General features: G+C 40.3%; 1 protein-coding gene across 9 annotated transcripts in view; it reads right to left on the bottom strand.

Moving 5' to 3' along the window:
• Positions 1 to 19,275, bottom strand: part of PAPLN (papilin, proteoglycan like sulfated glycoprotein) — a 60,412-nt gene that overhangs the window by 25,184 nt on the left and 15,953 nt on the right. For 7 of the 9 annotated variants that reach the window (XM_035327052.1, XM_035327054.1, XM_035327053.1 and 4 more), the window contains exons 2-5: positions 13,544 to 13,602; positions 2,551 to 2,666; positions 1,109 to 1,169; positions 790 to 892 (exon numbers count right to left, since the gene is read on the bottom strand). In XM_035327052.1, the coding sequence (XP_035182943.1) occupies positions 790 to 892; positions 1,109 to 1,169; positions 2,551 to 2,666; positions 13,544 to 13,600 (337 nt within the window). In that variant the 5' untranslated portion in view covers positions 13,601 to 13,602. The remainder of the gene's footprint in view (positions 1 to 789; positions 893 to 1,108; positions 1,170 to 2,550; positions 2,667 to 13,543; positions 13,603 to 19,275) is intronic. The other 2 variants (XM_035327056.1, XM_035327057.1) reach the window with 1 other exon arrangement.

The following is a 19,275-nucleotide window of genomic DNA, read 5'->3' as shown; positions in this document are numbered from 1 at the left end:
AATGACAGATATTGAGCGAATTTCTGGGTCACAAACTGCTGGGTTATAGAAAAGTACCCTGAAAAAGCCTCAGGACGTGCATCCTTTTCCTTGGGCACCTTGTTTGGCTAGTGGTGAAGAGGGGATGTTGGGCATGGTAGATATTTGGTTGTTCCTTAGTAGGACTGTTCTTTGTTCTGTGTACAAAGCTTTCTAGGATGAGAACAAGTGCTGGTACAGAACACAAGAGAGCTGTGACTTTAACAGCCAACAAGCAAAACTTAAAATCCGTCATGATTCATTAAGCCACTGTTAATTATACCAAAGCTCAGATAAAGGACCTCTAGGTTCCTATACCTGCCTTCTGAATTGGCTCCTCATTAAGTGTGGAGCAACTGCAAGATACATCATGTATTCTGAAGGACTTATTAATCATATGCATTTGTTTCTCATTTGTTGTGCTAGTACTTCCACCAACAGTGAAAAATACAGCAGAGCTGCTGCTTCTTTATTACTTTAGGATCTAGCTGCAGGCAGTTCCAGCTTTCTTGAGCAATGTTTCTGAAAGAACAACTGTTACAATAGACAACTATATACTGCTGCAGTGGTTCATGTCTCTTGGCCCACTGGGTCTTTGTGAGAACAATACTTTACAGCTGGCAAAAGGATTTTTCCATGCCTCAAACCCTCCTGCTACTCCCGCTAAGGAAGTACCTACTACGAAAATGTAGTCAAATACATTAGTCACTTCAAAACAAACTTGATAGTCAGGGATGAATAACATCCCTACTTTGTAAGGCTTCTTATTACCTCCATAATATGGAAGCCATGCGTATTTCTTTCCTTGGAATTCTGTCCCATCAAACTCTGCACATTGCTCTGCCCGGAAATCCCTGGAGCCTTCTGGGCAGCTCTGTTTGGAGGAGAAAACACTTGCACAGGGCCATTATGAAAAGGAGGACAATTAAGTGTACAATTAAAACCTGTCCCTCCTGGGGGGATGCCAGAGGAACAGAATCTAACAATTACTTCTGAATATGAATGATTTGTTTGGGGAAAAGGAGCAACAGGTGAGCAAAAAAAAAACAAAACAAACAAACAAAAAACAGACTACAAGCAAGTATTGTACCTGAATATTGCATGAGCGATAGCTTCGAGTTGGTCCAATGCAACTGGAAGCACCTTCCGTCCTGAAAGTCAGAAGAAAAAAAAAAAAAAAAAAAATCTCTCTGAAGAATACACAGGCAAAAAATCATCTCATGGTAGACAATACAAATAACCTTCACATTGAGCATATCATACTCATACAGTTCCCTGAAGCAGCAAAATAACTAAAATGCACTTTTTCTATTAAAACAAATTTGTATCTTCTAGTGGTATTTTCTGCTATAGTTTGCATTCTGGCATGAATGAGACACTCACCAAGAACAATTGCAGGACAGTTCTTCAGGGTTATTTTTTCGCTAATTAATGGAAGCAGAGCTTTTTGTCCTTTGTCCACTAGCACAAGCTGATGTGTCCTTACCAGACCCAGACACGTGCTTTAAGCAGGAGAGTAGTAGCCAATTCAGAATAGGTATCCACTTCACTTATCACGCTGTTTATGCACATACTAGACCCATTAGTAGGGAGAGATAAATATGCCCATGAAAAGTGTGCAACACCCTGGTTCCGGTCAAATGTTTTCAGCTGAGAATTATGGAAAATAACAGCTGTGGAGGAAATTGATCTGAAAAGCCAACAAATGTCTAATATCTCAGCACTTCTAAAATGGAGAGACAGGCCCCATGGGATTCTGGCTTGGCAACAAGACATAGATGTATCCTATGACAGGCAGCCTTTAAAAAAGACCTTTCTGGTCTGGATGGGGAGAAGGAGTTCTGGTTAACACTGGATTCTTCTATTAAAAAACAAACAGGCAAACAAACCCCCTCTAATTTATCTAAATATAAAGGGGCTGATGTTTTTTTTTCAAGGTGTTACTGAGGCTCTGGCTTTTTTTTTTTCTTCCATTTTCTTGCATTTTGTCCACAACAGGAGCTCTCATATCTGTTGTTCCCTATACGTGCACTCCCAGTCATTGTCTTCACTACATCTAACCCAGCTGCAAATGAGACGGCACTGCATTATCTCTGTTTGAGACAACTCCACTCTTCTGTTTCTCCTGGGGCAATTTACCTTCTTGGAAATCGTAAGTCTGAGAAAACCTTGTCACAGCCACTGGCTTTTGGGAGAGAAACACAATGCTCTGAACTCTCTCCCCACTCCCCCAGGCTTTCCACACTAGACCTGATTGAACAGCTGCTGCCATACCAATTATACAGCCTCAGATCTCACAGAGACCACTGTCTTCTAGCAAAGGAGGCAAAGCAAAGACATGTCAAAGAGCGTCTTCGAAAGAGCAGTGATGAGACTGAAGCTAAGGATCATGTAAAGTGGACGCAGGTGACTTTTTTCCCCCGGAACCAAACACAAAGCGATTTTGGTTCTGAATGTATATTGGACCATACATGCAGGAGCTCAGTAACAAAAAAAACCATTTAAAGAAAGAAAAATGAGGTTATCCTTCACCTTTGGGAATAGCAGCGTCGTTGCCGAAAGCTGACTCCACCTCCACAGCTCCGACTGCACTTGCCCCATTCACCCCAGCTTCCCCAGACATCAGTCTGCCGTTTCATCCTGCGGCCCTATAAATAACACAAAACACAGGCATATGAAACAGACATGGCAACACAGGAAAACCAAGAACAATTAAAATGAAGCAGAGCTCCTGTTCTCTTACAAAATACACTGTTGCTGAGCTCTATTCCTAGTAGGAAAGATGGCAGAGAACAATACATGAGAAAAGCCAACCCTCTAACACCTACTAGTATTATCTTCCTGAAACCATACAGCACATCAAACTTTATAATTTTGAGCACTGTCAGTCCAGACCAGATCAATAGAACCCCTAAACCCCAAATCCTTGGCTCAAAAAAAAAAAAAAAAAAAAAAAAAAAAAAGAAAAAATGCAAGATGCAATGTTTAGAAAAAGACAGTAAATAAAAGACAGTAAATGCAGTAAGTACAGGGAACGACACTGTAGGGGATTTGCTGTAGACATGGTTTGCTGCACCAGCGTGGGCAGTTTATGTATACATTATACAGCTGAGAAGGTAACACATAACATTTGGGCATTTAGGTATTTGGGTTAATACGGAGCAGAAAGGCAGAGAAAGACACAGAAATGAATCCGAAAATGTATCTTTACAGTCTCCATCTCCTTTTCCCTCTCATTTTAACAATCTGGAAATTCTTTCAGCAACATGCGAGGATCCAGAGTAGCTGTTGCTTGTGATACATTACTCTAGAACTCAGGCCATGGACAACAAGCCACATTTCTGCTCTGGTAGAAGGATTACAAAGATAGGTGCAGATTTGGGAATTTAACCAGTTTTCTGCCTATACTAACGAGAATCTATCTATTCAAAAAAAAATCCACGTGGTCGTCTTGTTGCAGTAGTTACACATGCATTGAAAGACAGCAAAAGTCTGTTAACTCTGTGCAGTGAGACTTGCGCATGGCCTTGGTAGATCCAGGAATCTCCTTTCTTGCACATTAAGGATCGGCTTCTGAGAGGTGGGTACTGCAAACAGGCATCACTTCATGACATCATTATCTATTTGCAGCGCAGTTTCACTGCTTGCTGGTTCATGCAGTCCAATCCTAACTTGGCTACTTCAGATGAAGGCCGTTATTTCGGTGTGTAATTACAACCAATTATTGAAAATAAAAGGTAAAAAAAAAATACTAAAATGAAGTCTACTTCCCTTTCACCCACACTGTATCCCAAATCTACATAACCACTAGATCTGGCTTGGAATCCATCCTCTAGATTCACTGAGTCCCTTTTGTAACTTCAGTACAGCACCCCACATCACCATCCCCTACAGCTCCCTGCTTGTGCTGTTACCATTCCTTCCTCTTGTCCCTCCTGCATCCTCATGTAAGCTGCTAACTGGTAAATGCCATCGTAAGGGTTTTTTGCTGGAGTGGAAGTCAGACTAGAGATGGAGAGTTTCACCATAGCAGGGATGTTAACCCTACTCAGCTCACACTTTCTACCAATTCAAGTCACTTTCCAGGGCTTACAGCAAAAGCACAACCTCCTCACTTTTCAAACATATTTGTTACTTCAGTTAACCATAAGACATCCAAGGCTCTGCTAGAAATAGGAACTATCCTAACACATTATGCAATGAATCCAGCTTGGGAAAGATGCACGGGTTAATCTTCCCTTGTCATTCAGACAGTTCTTGTAATTTTCTGCACATGCTTCCTGCTTGACTCTAACTCCTTGAGTTACAGACCTGTTTTTTGTTTCTCTCACTTTCTTTTAAGGAGTAATTCCCTGCTGCTGGCAGAGCAACACAGTCAGAGATATCATCTTACCATATTTATGCAGTTGCTACCACAATACCCACAACTATCTAGCTCCAGATCCACCCCATATTATTCCTGCCTCTATTACTCTAATGTGAAGCACTTTCTTCTTGGCTCATGCTATTTGACTTCCTTTTGTTTTTTTGCAACTTTTGTGCAATTCTTTCTAACCCCCCTGCAAGCAAAATCCTTCAGGAGCAGTTTTCTGGTTCAGACTAACTCTGCTTGCCTTCACCCTGCTCACTCAGTGGCACTACCCAGGTTACAACCACTTTCACATACCTTCTCTCTGCCGTGTCAACATCTCCCTGACCCCTTGCCAAACCTTTCTGCCATTCTTTTGTTCTAAATATTCAGCTCAGTATTAGTCTTCTGCATTTTCATTTGCCTTTCCGGGAGTAATCCCATCAATAGAGTTTTAGCTTTCAGAAAAGCATCTTATTTTCCCAAGTTTTTCTTTCAGGCACCTAATTCTGCCCCCTGTAATCCCTCCTCCCTTACTCCCAAAAGAATGAAACATGCTACCACTCTGTTTCTCTGCAGTCTTATTCCTCTATATCAGCTGACGGATTTAGGAGCAGTATTAGCTCACCCTGGAAACAAGGAACCTTTCAGTCAACATAAGAGAAAAGAAAACATGTAGATAAAAATCCAGAGGAGGAGCATTTGAAAGTCAGATTACTGGAAGGCAGTTAGGATAGAAAACCCTTCCCTGACAAACACACCAAAGTGGTAAATATTCCAATATTCCTCCTACAGAAGTAGCATTCTTTATTTTTCTATAGAGAGCTGTATGGTGTTAGAAACATTTTATAACAGGGACTCAACTCGCATGTTTAGAAATTCATGCAGAGTCCTCGTTACTTCAGGAACTGCATGCATGTGCGTACAGGCAAATATAAAGCAGAATATTTATAATACATATGAAATCTATTATTATTTAATCTGACAACAAGATGTTTTAAGACGCTATCAGCTAATTTCTGTTTCTGCTCTGTTCAGACTCTGGAGTGCTTTTATCTATTGTCAGCCAGCATGACTAAATCCCAGGCCCTGCTGGACCCTGGAACTAAAAGTCTAATACTTCATGACTGTTACCAATTCACTTGACTTCATTCTCCCCTCTTTTCAGCTTAGCATGCATACAAGAACATAGATCATTTATCTGCAGTAAGTATATATTTTAACGTCTCAGGAAATGCCAGAAGAAGTACCCAAGTCTTACTTGACTTCTGAAAATCTCAGAAAGGACAGTCAGTTAACATCTAGCTGCTCTGTCTAGCTCTATTGCCTTTTAAAACAACAGAAATGTCTATCTTCTGGCAACACTGATGAGACACGTGACCCTGGCACCATGTGCTCTCAGTGCTCTTTAGTAAACAGGCTGTGGTGGTCCAAAAGTTTAGAAGGTCAATGATTTCATTTTAATGAACAGTGCATTGTTTTCATCAATTCCTTAATAAAAGCATTACTGATATAGTTGGAGCATCTGTAGTTATCAGGCCAACTGAATCTGACGTAACAAGCAAATAGAAGAGTTATGCCTCTGAATCGCTGGAACTGCAGACTTTGCCTTTAAAGAGCATTTCTGCATATAGTAGAATATATAGTACTAAACAGTACTAACAGTACTAAATATAGCATTAAATAGTAGCATATATAGGATACAATATATATTTTTATATATGAAACATGCACTGCAAAAAGGTGCTATGAATGGGATTTGACTAAGAATGTTGGCAGTAGGAAGACACACTTCTCAGTCAGTTTGATGAGATGGATAGGAAACTATACACAACAGAGGACTGTGCATTCCAGTCAAGCATTATAGTGATGCGATGATCTAAAGAGCTCATATACCTGAATGTGGACCACCAAGTCAGCATAATTTATAATTTAAAACAATGATTTCTTAGTGCCTTGATATAGCTCCAATACTACCAACAAGCTATGAAAACAAACATCAATTTACTATACAGTTCAAAGTGAGCAAACACTGGTCCAAACAAATTAAATCCCAGTCAATTCTTCTACCCAGTCTTTCCCTGCTCAGTGGGCATCTTTAGTGGCCTAACAATAGTCAATCTAAATAAAATTGTGATTCTTTGTGCTGCCTTTCCAAACTGAGAAGCATCAATAAAACATCATGTTATACCATTCCAATGGTCACTGCTAAAAGCACAATTACTGATATCCATGCTATGCCTGAGAGGTTTTAGAGGAGGTTAGTGCCCACTTTTAGCCCAGCAGCTCACATACCTTTATTCCATTGAGCTGCAATTGAAGCATCTCTTTGCTGAGAAGTTATTTTGACTTCGGGAAATGCATCACACAGTTACGAGATTCCATTCAGATACGATAACAAATCTCAGTGCCAACACCAAGACTGGTGGGAAATTGTTGACGTTGCAAGTTGACAAATTATTTGTATTGGAAGTACAAGGCCCTGTAAAATTGTTACCCACTGAAAATAGATACAGCTTCCTATGATGAATAATATGGAATTGATTCTTTAAGTGTCACTGTCATTTTATGCAGCACTTCTGTAGTTTAAAACTATAGTCAAAATAGAGTGCGTCTCTTCAATCTTTCTCAATGTTTCTCAAATACTACACTACTGTTGCTTGATAAACGTCAGCTTTCTGGGGTTTACAGTTTCTGAAAGGTTTATGTTTACTTTAACACACCCTTGAATTGTAGCCCCATTGTTCAAACATCTGTGAAAGAAGGGTGAAAACAATTTTTTTACAAAAGAAAGTTATCACCATGGTCATTTATTCCATAATGGTTTCATTGCCAAAGCCTTGGTTAATAGGAAGTCTCCAGGGAAAAATGCAGCTTTGCTAAGTTTGAATAATAATTGCTTAGAGAATAGTTAATTGCTAACAGAAAGGTTAATGAGGGAGGCAAAAAAAAAAAAAAAAAAAAAAAAAAAAACTGTCAAGGTGCCAGAATGGCTGGCTACTCCCTGTGGGCAGGGAGCCAGCGTTGAGGGCTCCTAAGGGCATCAGGGCGAGCCTGACAGCCAGGCCTGTCCCACCCCCCCTAACAGGGATCAGGGCAGGCCAGGGGAAGCCAAGGCCCAAACATTGGGCCTATCCCTAGGGATGGGACAGGCCAAGGCCAGGACACGGGCCTGTGGGTGGGCCTGGTTCTTTGGGCCTGTGCCCAGGCAGGGCAGGGCTGTGGGGAGCTGGAGACTGGCCCTGCTGTGGTGCCACTGTATCAGGGCTGACAACCCTGGGGGCTCAAATGGCATCCCAGGCTATGGGCAGAGTGGAGGGAGGTTGGTCAGGGCCAGTAAAGCCTAGTGGCCCTGAAAGAAAGACAGGCCTGGAGCGTATGCTTAAGCCAGGATGTGAACTATTTCCTTCTTTTTCTATCCAGAAGACCTGCCCTGTACTATGATGACCACCCATCACGTTTCCACGCAGCTAAGCCCTGCAAGATGCGGTATTCAACATTTGTACCTAATTGTCAGGGAGCTGAGAACATTCAGTGCATCCCAGATATTTGTAATGTAGATGTATGCTACTATTCAATAGAAGTATTTTCAAGATAAATTTATATGTAACCAGCTATGCTATTAGCCTAAAATGCAACAAAAAAATAGGTGAATGAATCAGAACCACATGAACAAAGCATTTTTTATAATTCTGTCTTAACCATTGATCTTGGCTCAGACACAGCAGGCTTGTAAAGAGCTTTGAAGGTGAAGAATGCCAAGTACCATTTTTTATGAATAATGAATAAGCAATCAAAGAATTGCATTTGAACGAACCTAGAAAAACAAGAATGAGAGTGAATAAGATGGTGACAGCAGGAAGCGAAACACAAAATGGTACAGAAGAAGAGAGTAGCTTATTAAGACAAACTGCTTCACAAAGAAGAGAAGAAAAAACAAGGCTTCTTTAGTTTTAATGGCTTGTGGTTTACACTCACTGCATATATCTCCTTCCACTCCCCTCTACCATCTTAGCCCTGCCTTGTTAGTATATGTCCTCTAGCAAGCTCACTAAAATCCATCAGTTCCCCTACACCTTCAGCTCCCCCTAACACTTCAGGTTCTCCCTACACTGCTTAACCCACACCCTCATAGTTTCTAACTCATTACCATATTTCCTATGTTCACTCCCTACCACTCCTCACTCTTTCTACCTTGTTATGGACTGTCACACAATATACCTGGCTCCTTCCACATTCCCTGCTTTCCTGTCAGCAGGCAAGGCTGCAGCAACTGCCTCACCTACCACAGGACTGGGAAGGTGCTGGCTCACTGGACTGTGCTCATGTGCTGGCTAGTGGACAGAGCAGGTAACAGTTTTCAGAAACAGAAAGCCTTCCACAGGTCTGGGTGGCTTGGAGCTGGCTAGTGTGTAAAAAGAGCAATCTAAAAAGATGCAGCCACTGCAGAGAAGTTAAATTAAATCTTGGAATCCCTGTAGAAGAAACAGGAGACATTCAGAAAACTCCACAAAGAAGGGGATTGTGAGAACACTTTATGACCACAGATTTATTTTGGAAAAGTGATCAAAACAAACAGTATGAAGTCACTAGAAACTGTTTATCCAAAGGACTTAGCAGGAACTCAAGACTGAAATGGATAAACTATTACATACTGGCAGACAACCCCTTCAGCAAAAACTACTTCTGTATGTGATTACAGGGAAGCAGAAAGTCTGGCACTAATTTACCAAAGGACCCCAGGGGAACCCAAGGAATTGTATACCCACAAATTATAAACCTGACATCTACTAGATAAATGAATAGAAACTATAACAGAGAACAGAATTAGCAGACACCTGCGTAAATACATTATATTTGGGAAAGAGTCAACCAGGCATTTTTAAAGGCATGTCCTTCTAAAGCTACTGCAGTTCTTTGACAGATTAGCAAACATGAGCAAAGGTAACCCGTCTGATACATTCAGATTTCCAAAACGTTTTCAACAAAATCATTCACCTAAATCTTTGAAGGAAGCTAAGCAGTCCTTGCATGGATGACAAATAGGTGACCAAAAGATAAAAACAAAGGTAGGACAAATAACATTATGATATATGAACTAATTGCGAGAACAGGATCTTGTTGTCTTGATATAAATGCCGTGCTGTTGGAAGTCTGCGTGGTTTTGAGGAGCCACTGAACAAATTCAGGGAAGTGAAACAGATACCAGCTCAAAGGGTTCATAACCCACAAGTGATTGGAGACTGGAAGTGCATTAGGGAAAATTGTAAATATTTGCCATTCTTCTTACATTATTTTAAACATTTGTTTATGATGTAGCTGGAGACAGGATATAGAGCAAAATAAACCTTTGGTCCTACCCAGTACAATTATTCTATTTTTTCTACCTTTCCCGTAGTAAGAACATTAATAAAATCTCATTCCCTTACTCTCTCCTCACAGTAATTTTCACTGTTTCTTTATGACCTTAACTTTGAGGTCTTTATATACCTTTCAACCTTTCTGTCAGATCTGGTCAAGGGGTTTAGAAGTTTAATCAACAGATTAATAATATTTAAACAATAACAACCTTTATTTCTTTGGAAGAAATTAAAAACGGCATTTTAACCTAGAAATGCAGACCCATAGAAAGCAATACTGTTCAGATGGAAATAATTTGAATATGATTTTCAGCCAAGCTTCAGACTAGCTTTCACTTTAAGCACACCTGCAGTACAGTATAGGAACAAATACTTGTATTGGACATGATCTAACTAACAACTAATGCATACAGATAATAAAGCATTAAATTAAACTCTTCCCCTTGATAATAAGCTTTTCCTCGAAATAGTAACATGATATGTGTGGATAAGACATTTCAAATCTGGAAAGAAGAATTCTAGCTGTAAAAATTTGCCAATGTGAAACCACACTTGTAAAAATGAAATTGAAGCAGAGAAATCTGATGAATGTCATGTTTACTAAACAGAAAACAACCCCAAAGTATACAACACACATACACAATCATGCTAAATACATGCACACAACAACAACAAAAAATAAGTTATTCCCATGGAAAATCTTCAGCATTCATTTTCTCTAAATCACCAGAGGCACTGTTCTTTCAGCAGTAATGCTATCAGGTAGGACCCAGGCAATTTAACCTTTACATCATTTCGTCCTTCTCCAAAAACACAATAGGAGTCATGAAGAAAACACCGGAACCTGGCATTTGGCATTACTGCCACAGTTCCCAACTATCTTAGAAGCAATGACAGGATGGCTGGAAATTGCAGTGGGCTATTCTGGTTTAGTTTTCTGTCTGTAACAGACACTAAAATAACCATCAAGATGTAGTTTCTACACCATCAAGATGTAGTTTCCAGGTACTACCACAGCAGAAACAATAAAGGAGCTACATGTAACAGATGACCTCCTTTTCTAGATCCTTTAAAGCCTGGTGTAAAGGGACAGACACCACAGGTACTGCACGATAATCACAGAATCATCTAGGTTGGAAAAGACCTTTAAAAGTCCAACCACCAACCTGAGCTACTGAGTCCTATCACTGAACCACGTCCCCTAACGCCATGTCCACACCTCCCAGAATGGGGACTCCAGAACTTCCTTGGGCAGCCTGTTCCACATTCTAAGACCCTCTCCATATTCTACCAGTAAAGAAGGGAAGAAGAGCCTGGTGAATCTAACCAAGGATGGAGCACTAGGCAGGAAATTCTCTGCAGCCAGTGGCTTTTACAAACAGGAGTCCCTTTCTTGGCCCTTAATACTGTCTGCAACGTCTGGCAGAAAAAACAGCCACTCTAAGACTGCAAGCGCACAGCAGATGCAGGCAATGGCCTCAACTGCTCTGACAATCTTGGCCCTGTCCACATCTCTTCCCTTCTTCCACTTGCTGCTTTCCCTAGCCTAACAATCAACAAAGCAAAAACAACCAACTCCACTCCAAAAGTAGGAAAAGAGATGCAAAACAGCAGGCATCAATCTACACCCTTTAAACACAAGCAGACATGAATCCCTGCAGACTAATCTTCTCCATCCTTGTGTAAACCTGCAGCTCAGACATTTATAGTCGTACTCCCATTATCACTATCAGTCTGTGTGTTTACAAACTCATGCTTTCCTGCTTTTGGGAGAAAAGGTGTCCAGAAGCAATAATTTGTATAAGTGGATAGGATGGATCTAAAGGTAAACGTCTCATTCTGGAATACAACCTACACATGCTAGTCTGTGCCTTTTCTGCTGGTTTCAGTTCTTCCACCACCAAACTCTTCCTGGGGTGTACACTATTCACTGCAAACCTGGAGGTCACCCACCTTTCCACCCATGTGCTGCTATACTGGCAGTTCATTTGATATAAAAATTCATCTGTCTCAGCTGCATGGCCCCTCTGGGTCCACTGTTTAACAGAGTTAAAGAGACAGAGACTCACCTTTTTAGAGAAATGCTCCTATACATTAAAGGAAGTGTTTCCCCTTCACTGTGGGGAAATGTACCATGCCACTTAGTAATCTCATGCCTCTGGCTCTGGGAATTATAAAAGGAAGGCACAGAGAAGCTACTTTTTCAATGCCATGTGACATGAATTAAAGTTACTCTTCAATAAGCCTGCCATTGCAGGTGAAGCCCTAAGGGAGTACAGAGAAAGTTAAGTAATTCTCTAACTTATTTTTCTCCCTTGTAGTATTCCGTCTCAGTTTTCAGTCTCACCCTGTCTTTTTCTTTCTTTCTTCCATCGTATATGTGCAAAATTGTGCTGCTTTTAGCAGTAGGGCTACTACTCCTCTCTGCAGCAGTGGAACAAGCATGCAGGCACTGCTTTTCCAGAGCTGTCCCACCTGCAGGTGTTCACACAGCCCCACTGTTCGCTTGGTGCATACTCAGATTTAGCACAAACTTGAGTTATCACTATAGTCAGTCCTTCCAGCTCTCACAAGCCGACCATTTCTTACTACAGTTCAGCCTAGACACATTAACATCTGGTAAGGAATGGCCCATTCAAAACCTACACCATTTCTATCTTCCCTCCCAGAAAACAACGGAGAATCACCACAGCAGAACGCCTAAGTGCTGCTAGATTATCCCGTCTTTTTATAGCTTGGACAGATCCACCATGTCAGGGAAGCTGAAATTAAGCAGTGGCCAAGCAAAACATTTTCCCTTCATTCAGCATGCCTTCAACAGGAGCTACTGGTTGCATGCAGGGGACAGTCTAATGCTACAGAGAAATGTCAGCCTTTGCAGTTACAGGGTGTTTCAGTAATTTCCCTTAAAAAAAAAAGGTTGCAAATAGGCAGATAAACAGATGAACTGAATATAGTATATATTCTGGTTCTTTTAACATACAGCATCATCTTCTATCAGATGTGAGATAGCAAGATCTTATTTAAGCATATTTCCATCTGTAAATTGCAAAGTCTACGATAGCTAATAAATTCTGCTTGATTTCTGGCCTCTTGTCCTTGATCTTCAAAAGAAGGCCTACAAAGAATTTGCAAATGAGTAATATGGGAATATAATTTCATAACTGTACTGGTGAATAAAAGTTGTGGACTCATTAAGTTCAGTGACATATTTATAATTCCTTGCTACTCACACTAAATATTTACTCAGGGTGATAATTACCTCTCTTTATTTTTTTTTCCTCCTTTCTGTTCCTTTACATGTAATGTATCACTTCTTCCTTTGCTAACACTTCCCATCTACACAGCAGGTCACATTTTACCTCAGACTATCAAATTCATTAATACAATTGAAGTGAAATTCAGGGAAACTGTTCTCAAACTGCATTTACTTCAGAAAGATCCCACATCTCTCTCAGAAAGGAACAGGAACCCCTACTCCTAATAGCTATGTTCCTTTTCTGCCTATATTGAATTGGTTTGATATAAATATTACCTCCCCAATTAAAGCTAAACCACATGACTTTTCTCTTTTGTGTGGTCTTAGTGGTCTAAATCAGTCAAGATTTATTCTTCTTATTTCAAGTGATAACTCTCATTTTGAAGCAGTGATTACTACTTTGCAGATAACAACCCTAGAGACAAATTTTCTTGTTTAATTGCCACAGTAGACTTTTTGTAACATGTACTTTCTACAAAATACTCAAGTTACAGATGTTGACAGTCCTTAGCAAAAATATCTTTAATTTCTTGTAATTATTCAGAAAAGCTTACTTACTGAAAACGCAGAAGGTAGCATCACTGCTAGCATGAGCAGAAGGAACAAGTTCTTCATCTCTGCCTGTGGGAATAGAAGAATTACTGATAAGAATTGCTTGCTTTTTTTGCTGCTTGTAGGTTGGAAAGCTAAGACACCATAAAGGAAAAATTGAGGTGGAACTAAAATGAAGGCAAGAGAAGAAAAGCGATTTTATCACTACACTCCCTGGATAGATGAAGGCAACTGCAAAGACTGAAATTACCTTGCACAGAAAGCCAGAATGTAATTACTGAGCACAAATATTTCCCTGAACTTTCCTCTGATATTATGAGAACACCATCCCCGGGCACAGTGGAAGATGCATGCTGCTGCTTGTCTGCCCTCCCACCCTTTTACTTATACACATGACAAAACGTTGAAGATTGTAATGACTTCAACCAACCCAAGGTAAGAAATTCCACAGTTAACATTCTGTAAGCTATATTCATACTGCATGGCTTGGTGAACCTTCATGTCTTTCTTTGTGTGATCGTGCTTGTTCAAAATCCTACCATTCATCCTATGCAGATATAACTAGATTCAGCCACCAGTAGTTACAGCCCTTCTGCACAGCTAGAAAGGAGTTTAGGCCACACAAACTGGAAAGGCAGCACACAACAGGATACAATAGTTCCCAAAAACTGGGGCATTATGCCTATTTGGGACCACAGTTCTATACTGATGCATTGCCTCTTGCTACTTTATCCTTCCTCTTGTGAGTTGCAGCAACCAAACCCACGCGAAGCACCATTCACCAAAGTTTATAACTATGACAAAGGACACTTTGGTCACTAGAAACTGCCTGTTTCTCATGACCAGTTTCCCATGACCTCATGACCTGTTGACAGAGCCCAGAAAGAGGAGATATACTAGATACTACTAGCATAGTTTTTATCTAGTCCAAGTTTCTTTCAAAGTTAGGAAAAGGGAAGAGGGAGAAACCTTCTTTTCACAGGGCATGAAATAAAAGCATTATCAATTAAATGTTTATCTCAATAGTTGTTGTAACAACTCCCCTTTTTAATATTAAAACTTCATATACAGCTCCTTTGGCCTGGCCTATTAAATCCACATGTATATCACTGATAACAATCCAATTACTGATATAAAATCATTGTTGTATGAGAATATCAGATCAGAAATAAAAAGTACTTGAAATAAAACATGCTTAATACAGTATTTGGATATTTCAAGTCACCTTATGTCAAGCAACCATTTTCCTCATAGCACTAGGCCTCACTGAACGCACACAGCTCATTACGGTTCTGTAAGTCCATATAGAACGTATTTTGACATTCCCAGTATCCCAAGTGCTAGGGTGAAAACCTCGTTCTTTACTATTTTTCCTTTTGAATATAAAAACTACTAAGTGCTAAAAACGCAGCTGCACCAAATTATTTGTGTAAACTATCAAGGAGCAGGGAAAATAGGCTTCTGTCACTATATACTAAATGCCAGTCATGTGACTCATAAGAAAATTAAGCTTTAGGAGCTTTTTATATGAATAGACTTTCATTCACTTTGGATTAGTCTTTTTAAGAAACTGAGGAAAGACTACGTACCCTCTGTCACACACCCATGCTACTAGCTCTCTTTCAAGTCAAGTCAGGGAAGAAACAATCTAGGGCTGCCCTACATAAGAGGTTAAGTACACTCTCTATGTAGCTGAGGCCAACAGCCAAAACATAGGCTAGATGTGCATCACAGCCCTATTCAATTGTGAAATCATTTTCAGATGGGTAGGATAGCCACAAGAAATGAGGAAACAACCCTTTTGCTACAAGCTCCATGCACAGAAACCGCAAAGCTTTTCTTAAGCAGCTTATAACATCCTCACACCACTAGCAAAGTGGTAAGCTGTAAGAAAAGCATCTTTTTTGAGTGGTAGTGTTGTCAGACAGAGGTAGATCCTCAAGACTGATCATTTCCTCTTCCTACTGCCCAGAAAAACTCTCTCTTCCCTAGCATTCCTCTCTCACATCTCCCATTCCAGGCACTTCTCAGGTTCACATAGACAGCTGTGGGAATCGCATCCCTTGCTCCAACAGCTTATCGCTGCTGGTAACGTACTGCCTTCTCAGCTCCTCCTGGCATCTGAATCAAGAGGCAGATAAGGAGCTGGGCCCAAACCACGTGATGCTGCTGAAGAAAAGGCTAGAGAAGCAAGCAGCTCACCAGAGCTGGCAGTGCTCCCAGTCTCCAAGTAGTTAGCATCTTGTAAGTTTTCAGCCAGATGGGATGAAATTCTGTGAGGAGACAACTAGGAACAATATCAAACATTTGGGACAAACCCCTACAAAAAGCAACAGGTTATGGCTCTGGTGCTCGCTTGTGTCTTTGTGCCATTGCACTAGCCTGGAAATTGCTATCATATGTCTAACTTCTGGCCTAAATTTAGCATTAAAAAGTTTAGACCATCCAGCCCCCTTAAATTAGTCAACAGATTCCAGGAAAAAATGGTCAGGAGGAACAGGGCCTTCTGCAGCCTATTAAAACTTCCACTGCAAAACAATTCTTGTGTCTTTCTCTGAGCTTCAACAAACTTGTTATTTTAAAAGCTTCCCCAGATGCAGTATTCAGCATTAATCCTTTTTGCCTCCCTTTCAAACAGAAACAACACAGATTGGATTGGTGAATCTGTCTGAAACCTTCACAAAACAAGGTCAAGGTCTGTTTCTGGATTTAATGGCTCTTGCTCTCCTTGTATGACCTGGGATACAGCAGCATATGTTATTCTGTTTGACATTCTTCTCACCAAAGCCTCGGTGTGCGGGGGAAGGAAAGAAAAGGACAGTGTTTTGCAGTGCTTTCACTTGTGACAACACCAGCTGCTGCTCTCTGTGCCCTCTGTCCTTCTTTAATTCTTTTCAACTCTCCCCAGCTCTATTTTCCTACTGCGCTAGAACAGCATCTCCACTGCCTTCCACCCTGAAACAGCAGCAAGATCTGAGAGGAAATGGTGACTGTGTGCTCAAGATGGAACAGCTGCTGGAAGGCTCATATGTTGGAATTCCTGCCACAGTGCTAAAATATGAAGTTACATCAAGGATTACAAGAACCCCTTCACAATAAGTAAGGAGCAACCTGGATTTCCTAAGGAAATAAGACCTACATCACCTGTGTATATATGTAAAAATAACTTTGAAGCAGATAGCTAATTTCAAGGTTTCAAACACATTCAGTTAACTTCTGTTTGAGGAAAAAAGAATACAGGGCTGAGATGAAGAGATATATTAGATTTTTAACTAATTTAGATGATGACCTTACTGGAAACTGGGATAAGCATCCTCGTTTCAGGGCTTAACAATAAACCTACTCAGTAAATAAACTTTTGCCTTAACAAATAAAAAGTCTGGAAAAGCCAGATGGGCAGTCTTGGAGATTTCTCTATAGTGGAGCCAAGTGAACTGCTTTAAAAATATTTTAGTTACAAAGTCTTTATCCAGGGCCATGCAGGCTTAGCAAGATCAGTGAATTATTCATTAAGACCAGGAGTACACTTGAGACAAACTGAAGAGAATAAAGGACAATTTTAATGACTTCTCTGTTTTCTTTACACGTGCAAATCCTGCCTTCCAGTGCACAAACAACATTCAAGATTGCCTACTTCAGGTTGGCCTCTTTTCCAAATCACCTCTCAACATCCATGCTCCTAGGGAAACAAGACCTCCATTGCCTGTATGTGTGGGTATAAGTTTCAATAACTTTGAAACAGCTGGCTAATTTCAAAGTTTCAAAATCATAAAGTTAACATTTGTTGGAGGGAAAATAAATACAGGGCTGAGATGAAGAAATATATTAGATTTTTAACTCATTTGGATGATGACTTTTTTCAACAGGAGGGAATCCAAACTTGAAAGTGATATTATGAATAACTCAGCCTTGTTTAAACAAATGCTTAAGCTGTTTAGATGCTACAGAATCAAATCACGCAGTCCAAAGAAAACTGGGTTTGTTAGTTCCATTGCACACAGATGTATTGGTCTGTGTGCATGTGCTTCTCACTTTTTGGGGGGGCATAACTGGACAGCCAGTGCTATGTGGTTCTTCTCTGTTTAGCACATAAGATGGACCAATCTTTTGCCTGTGAACCGCATTTCTAAATCACGCTTTGGCCAAAGGCACACACCACATACATGGGACAAGGACTGTTCTGGAAGTGGTTCATAGGCAGGAGATAAACACCTTCAGGGTTGCCACTTTTCTACTGCCAGACAAGACAGAGCCAGGCTGGGCAAGCAGTTAAACACATAAGCTACCCAGCAGTACTAGCTTGAGCAGCCACTTAGAGCTCTTTTCATCTTCCAGATGAGGATTTGAATTTCTCCACGCAGACCTACTGTTCTCATCCAAGGTAGTCCTGACAGAAGTTGTCTTTGCACAGCTTGAGACACACATTAGCAATTGCAATAAATATTTGCTCACTGCAATATAGACTGAAATTGCTTATTGTAAACTTTAGCACATCTGGCATTAAAGCAGAAGTTGTCACTGTGACTCTGCTACTCACAGATTTTCAGAATTTCCTTCCCCCTTCTCCACTACTGCTACCCCCGGCCCTTTATATATCTCACTCAGTTATTTTATTTTTAGTAGCCTGATGAAGGAGGTGGGAAATCAGAATGGACATTACATTGTCCAGTTTTCCAATGGCATCAACTTTCTTAGTCACTGACTCAAAGTTACTGGCGAGTTCTTAAGACTCATAATATTTTCTGAAGACACTACAGGTTTTTGCTTTGTTCTCAAAACATCCAGCATATCTTGGTTCCAGCTTTCATTCTTTTACTGTCCTTGTCTACTAAGAAGCACCTTTTAAGTTTGTGGTGGAAGAGTTAAAAGTGAAAAATAAACACATACAGCAAGGAGGGAAAGGTGAGGGGGGAGAGAAAGGTGCTAATGGAGCAAGGATCAAGGGTAGGAAAAATGCTCCTTTTACTTATACTGAGAGCAGCTTTGGGGGAGCACAAGGACCACATCACAAAGTCAAGGAACAAAGGAACTGGTAATCCCTTTAGACAGAGGATATCGCATTCAAGATAATTCTTACCAAGGTGACTGCCTATTTTCTTCCCTGACTACAGCAAACCATTTTTTTCTTTTTTGGACATTTTTCCAAAGAAAATCCTGGGCCTGACGCCCTTTGGGCTACAGTGGATAAACTAATTAATGTGCGCATGCCTATTAAAGTGGGAGGATGCTGAATTTCCTTTGCCTTGACCACGCAATATGCCACATTTATGAAAAAAAACATTTATATACAATGTAGTGGACAAATGTTTATTAAATGTGCATTTAAACACAAGACTGGTTGAAGGTGCTTAGTGGTATGGGAAGGGAGGGAAAATAAAGAAAAACACAACACAAGCTGAGTAAAAGTTTTACAGAGATATCTTTATCGTTGACACACCAATTTATTAATTCACTCCAAACACGTGCTAGGGATTAATTAAACCTCATAAAAAGAGTATGCCTACTGAGATATACTTTCAGTCATATTATGCATTTCAAACTTTCAGCTAGAATAACTTTAAAATTTACCTTGTTAAATTAAAAAAAAAAAAAAAAAAGAAAAGAAAACATACTGAGCACAGTATCAGAGCATCAGCCAAGAGTACTGGCAATGTACAAGCATCTTCTAGACTGCTCTATCAATAGGTTTTTGTCTCAGCCTTCTGCCTAATCCAGAACAGGCACAAAACCTGCACTGG

The sequence above is a fragment of the Oxyura jamaicensis genome, chromosome 5, assembly GCF_011077185.1.
Source record: "Oxyura jamaicensis isolate SHBP4307 breed ruddy duck chromosome 5, BPBGC_Ojam_1.0, whole genome shotgun sequence".
In the NCBI taxonomy this organism is placed as follows: domain Eukaryota; kingdom Metazoa; phylum Chordata; class Aves; order Anseriformes; family Anatidae; genus Oxyura; species Oxyura jamaicensis.
This window is presented reverse-complemented; position numbering and strand designations above follow the sequence as displayed.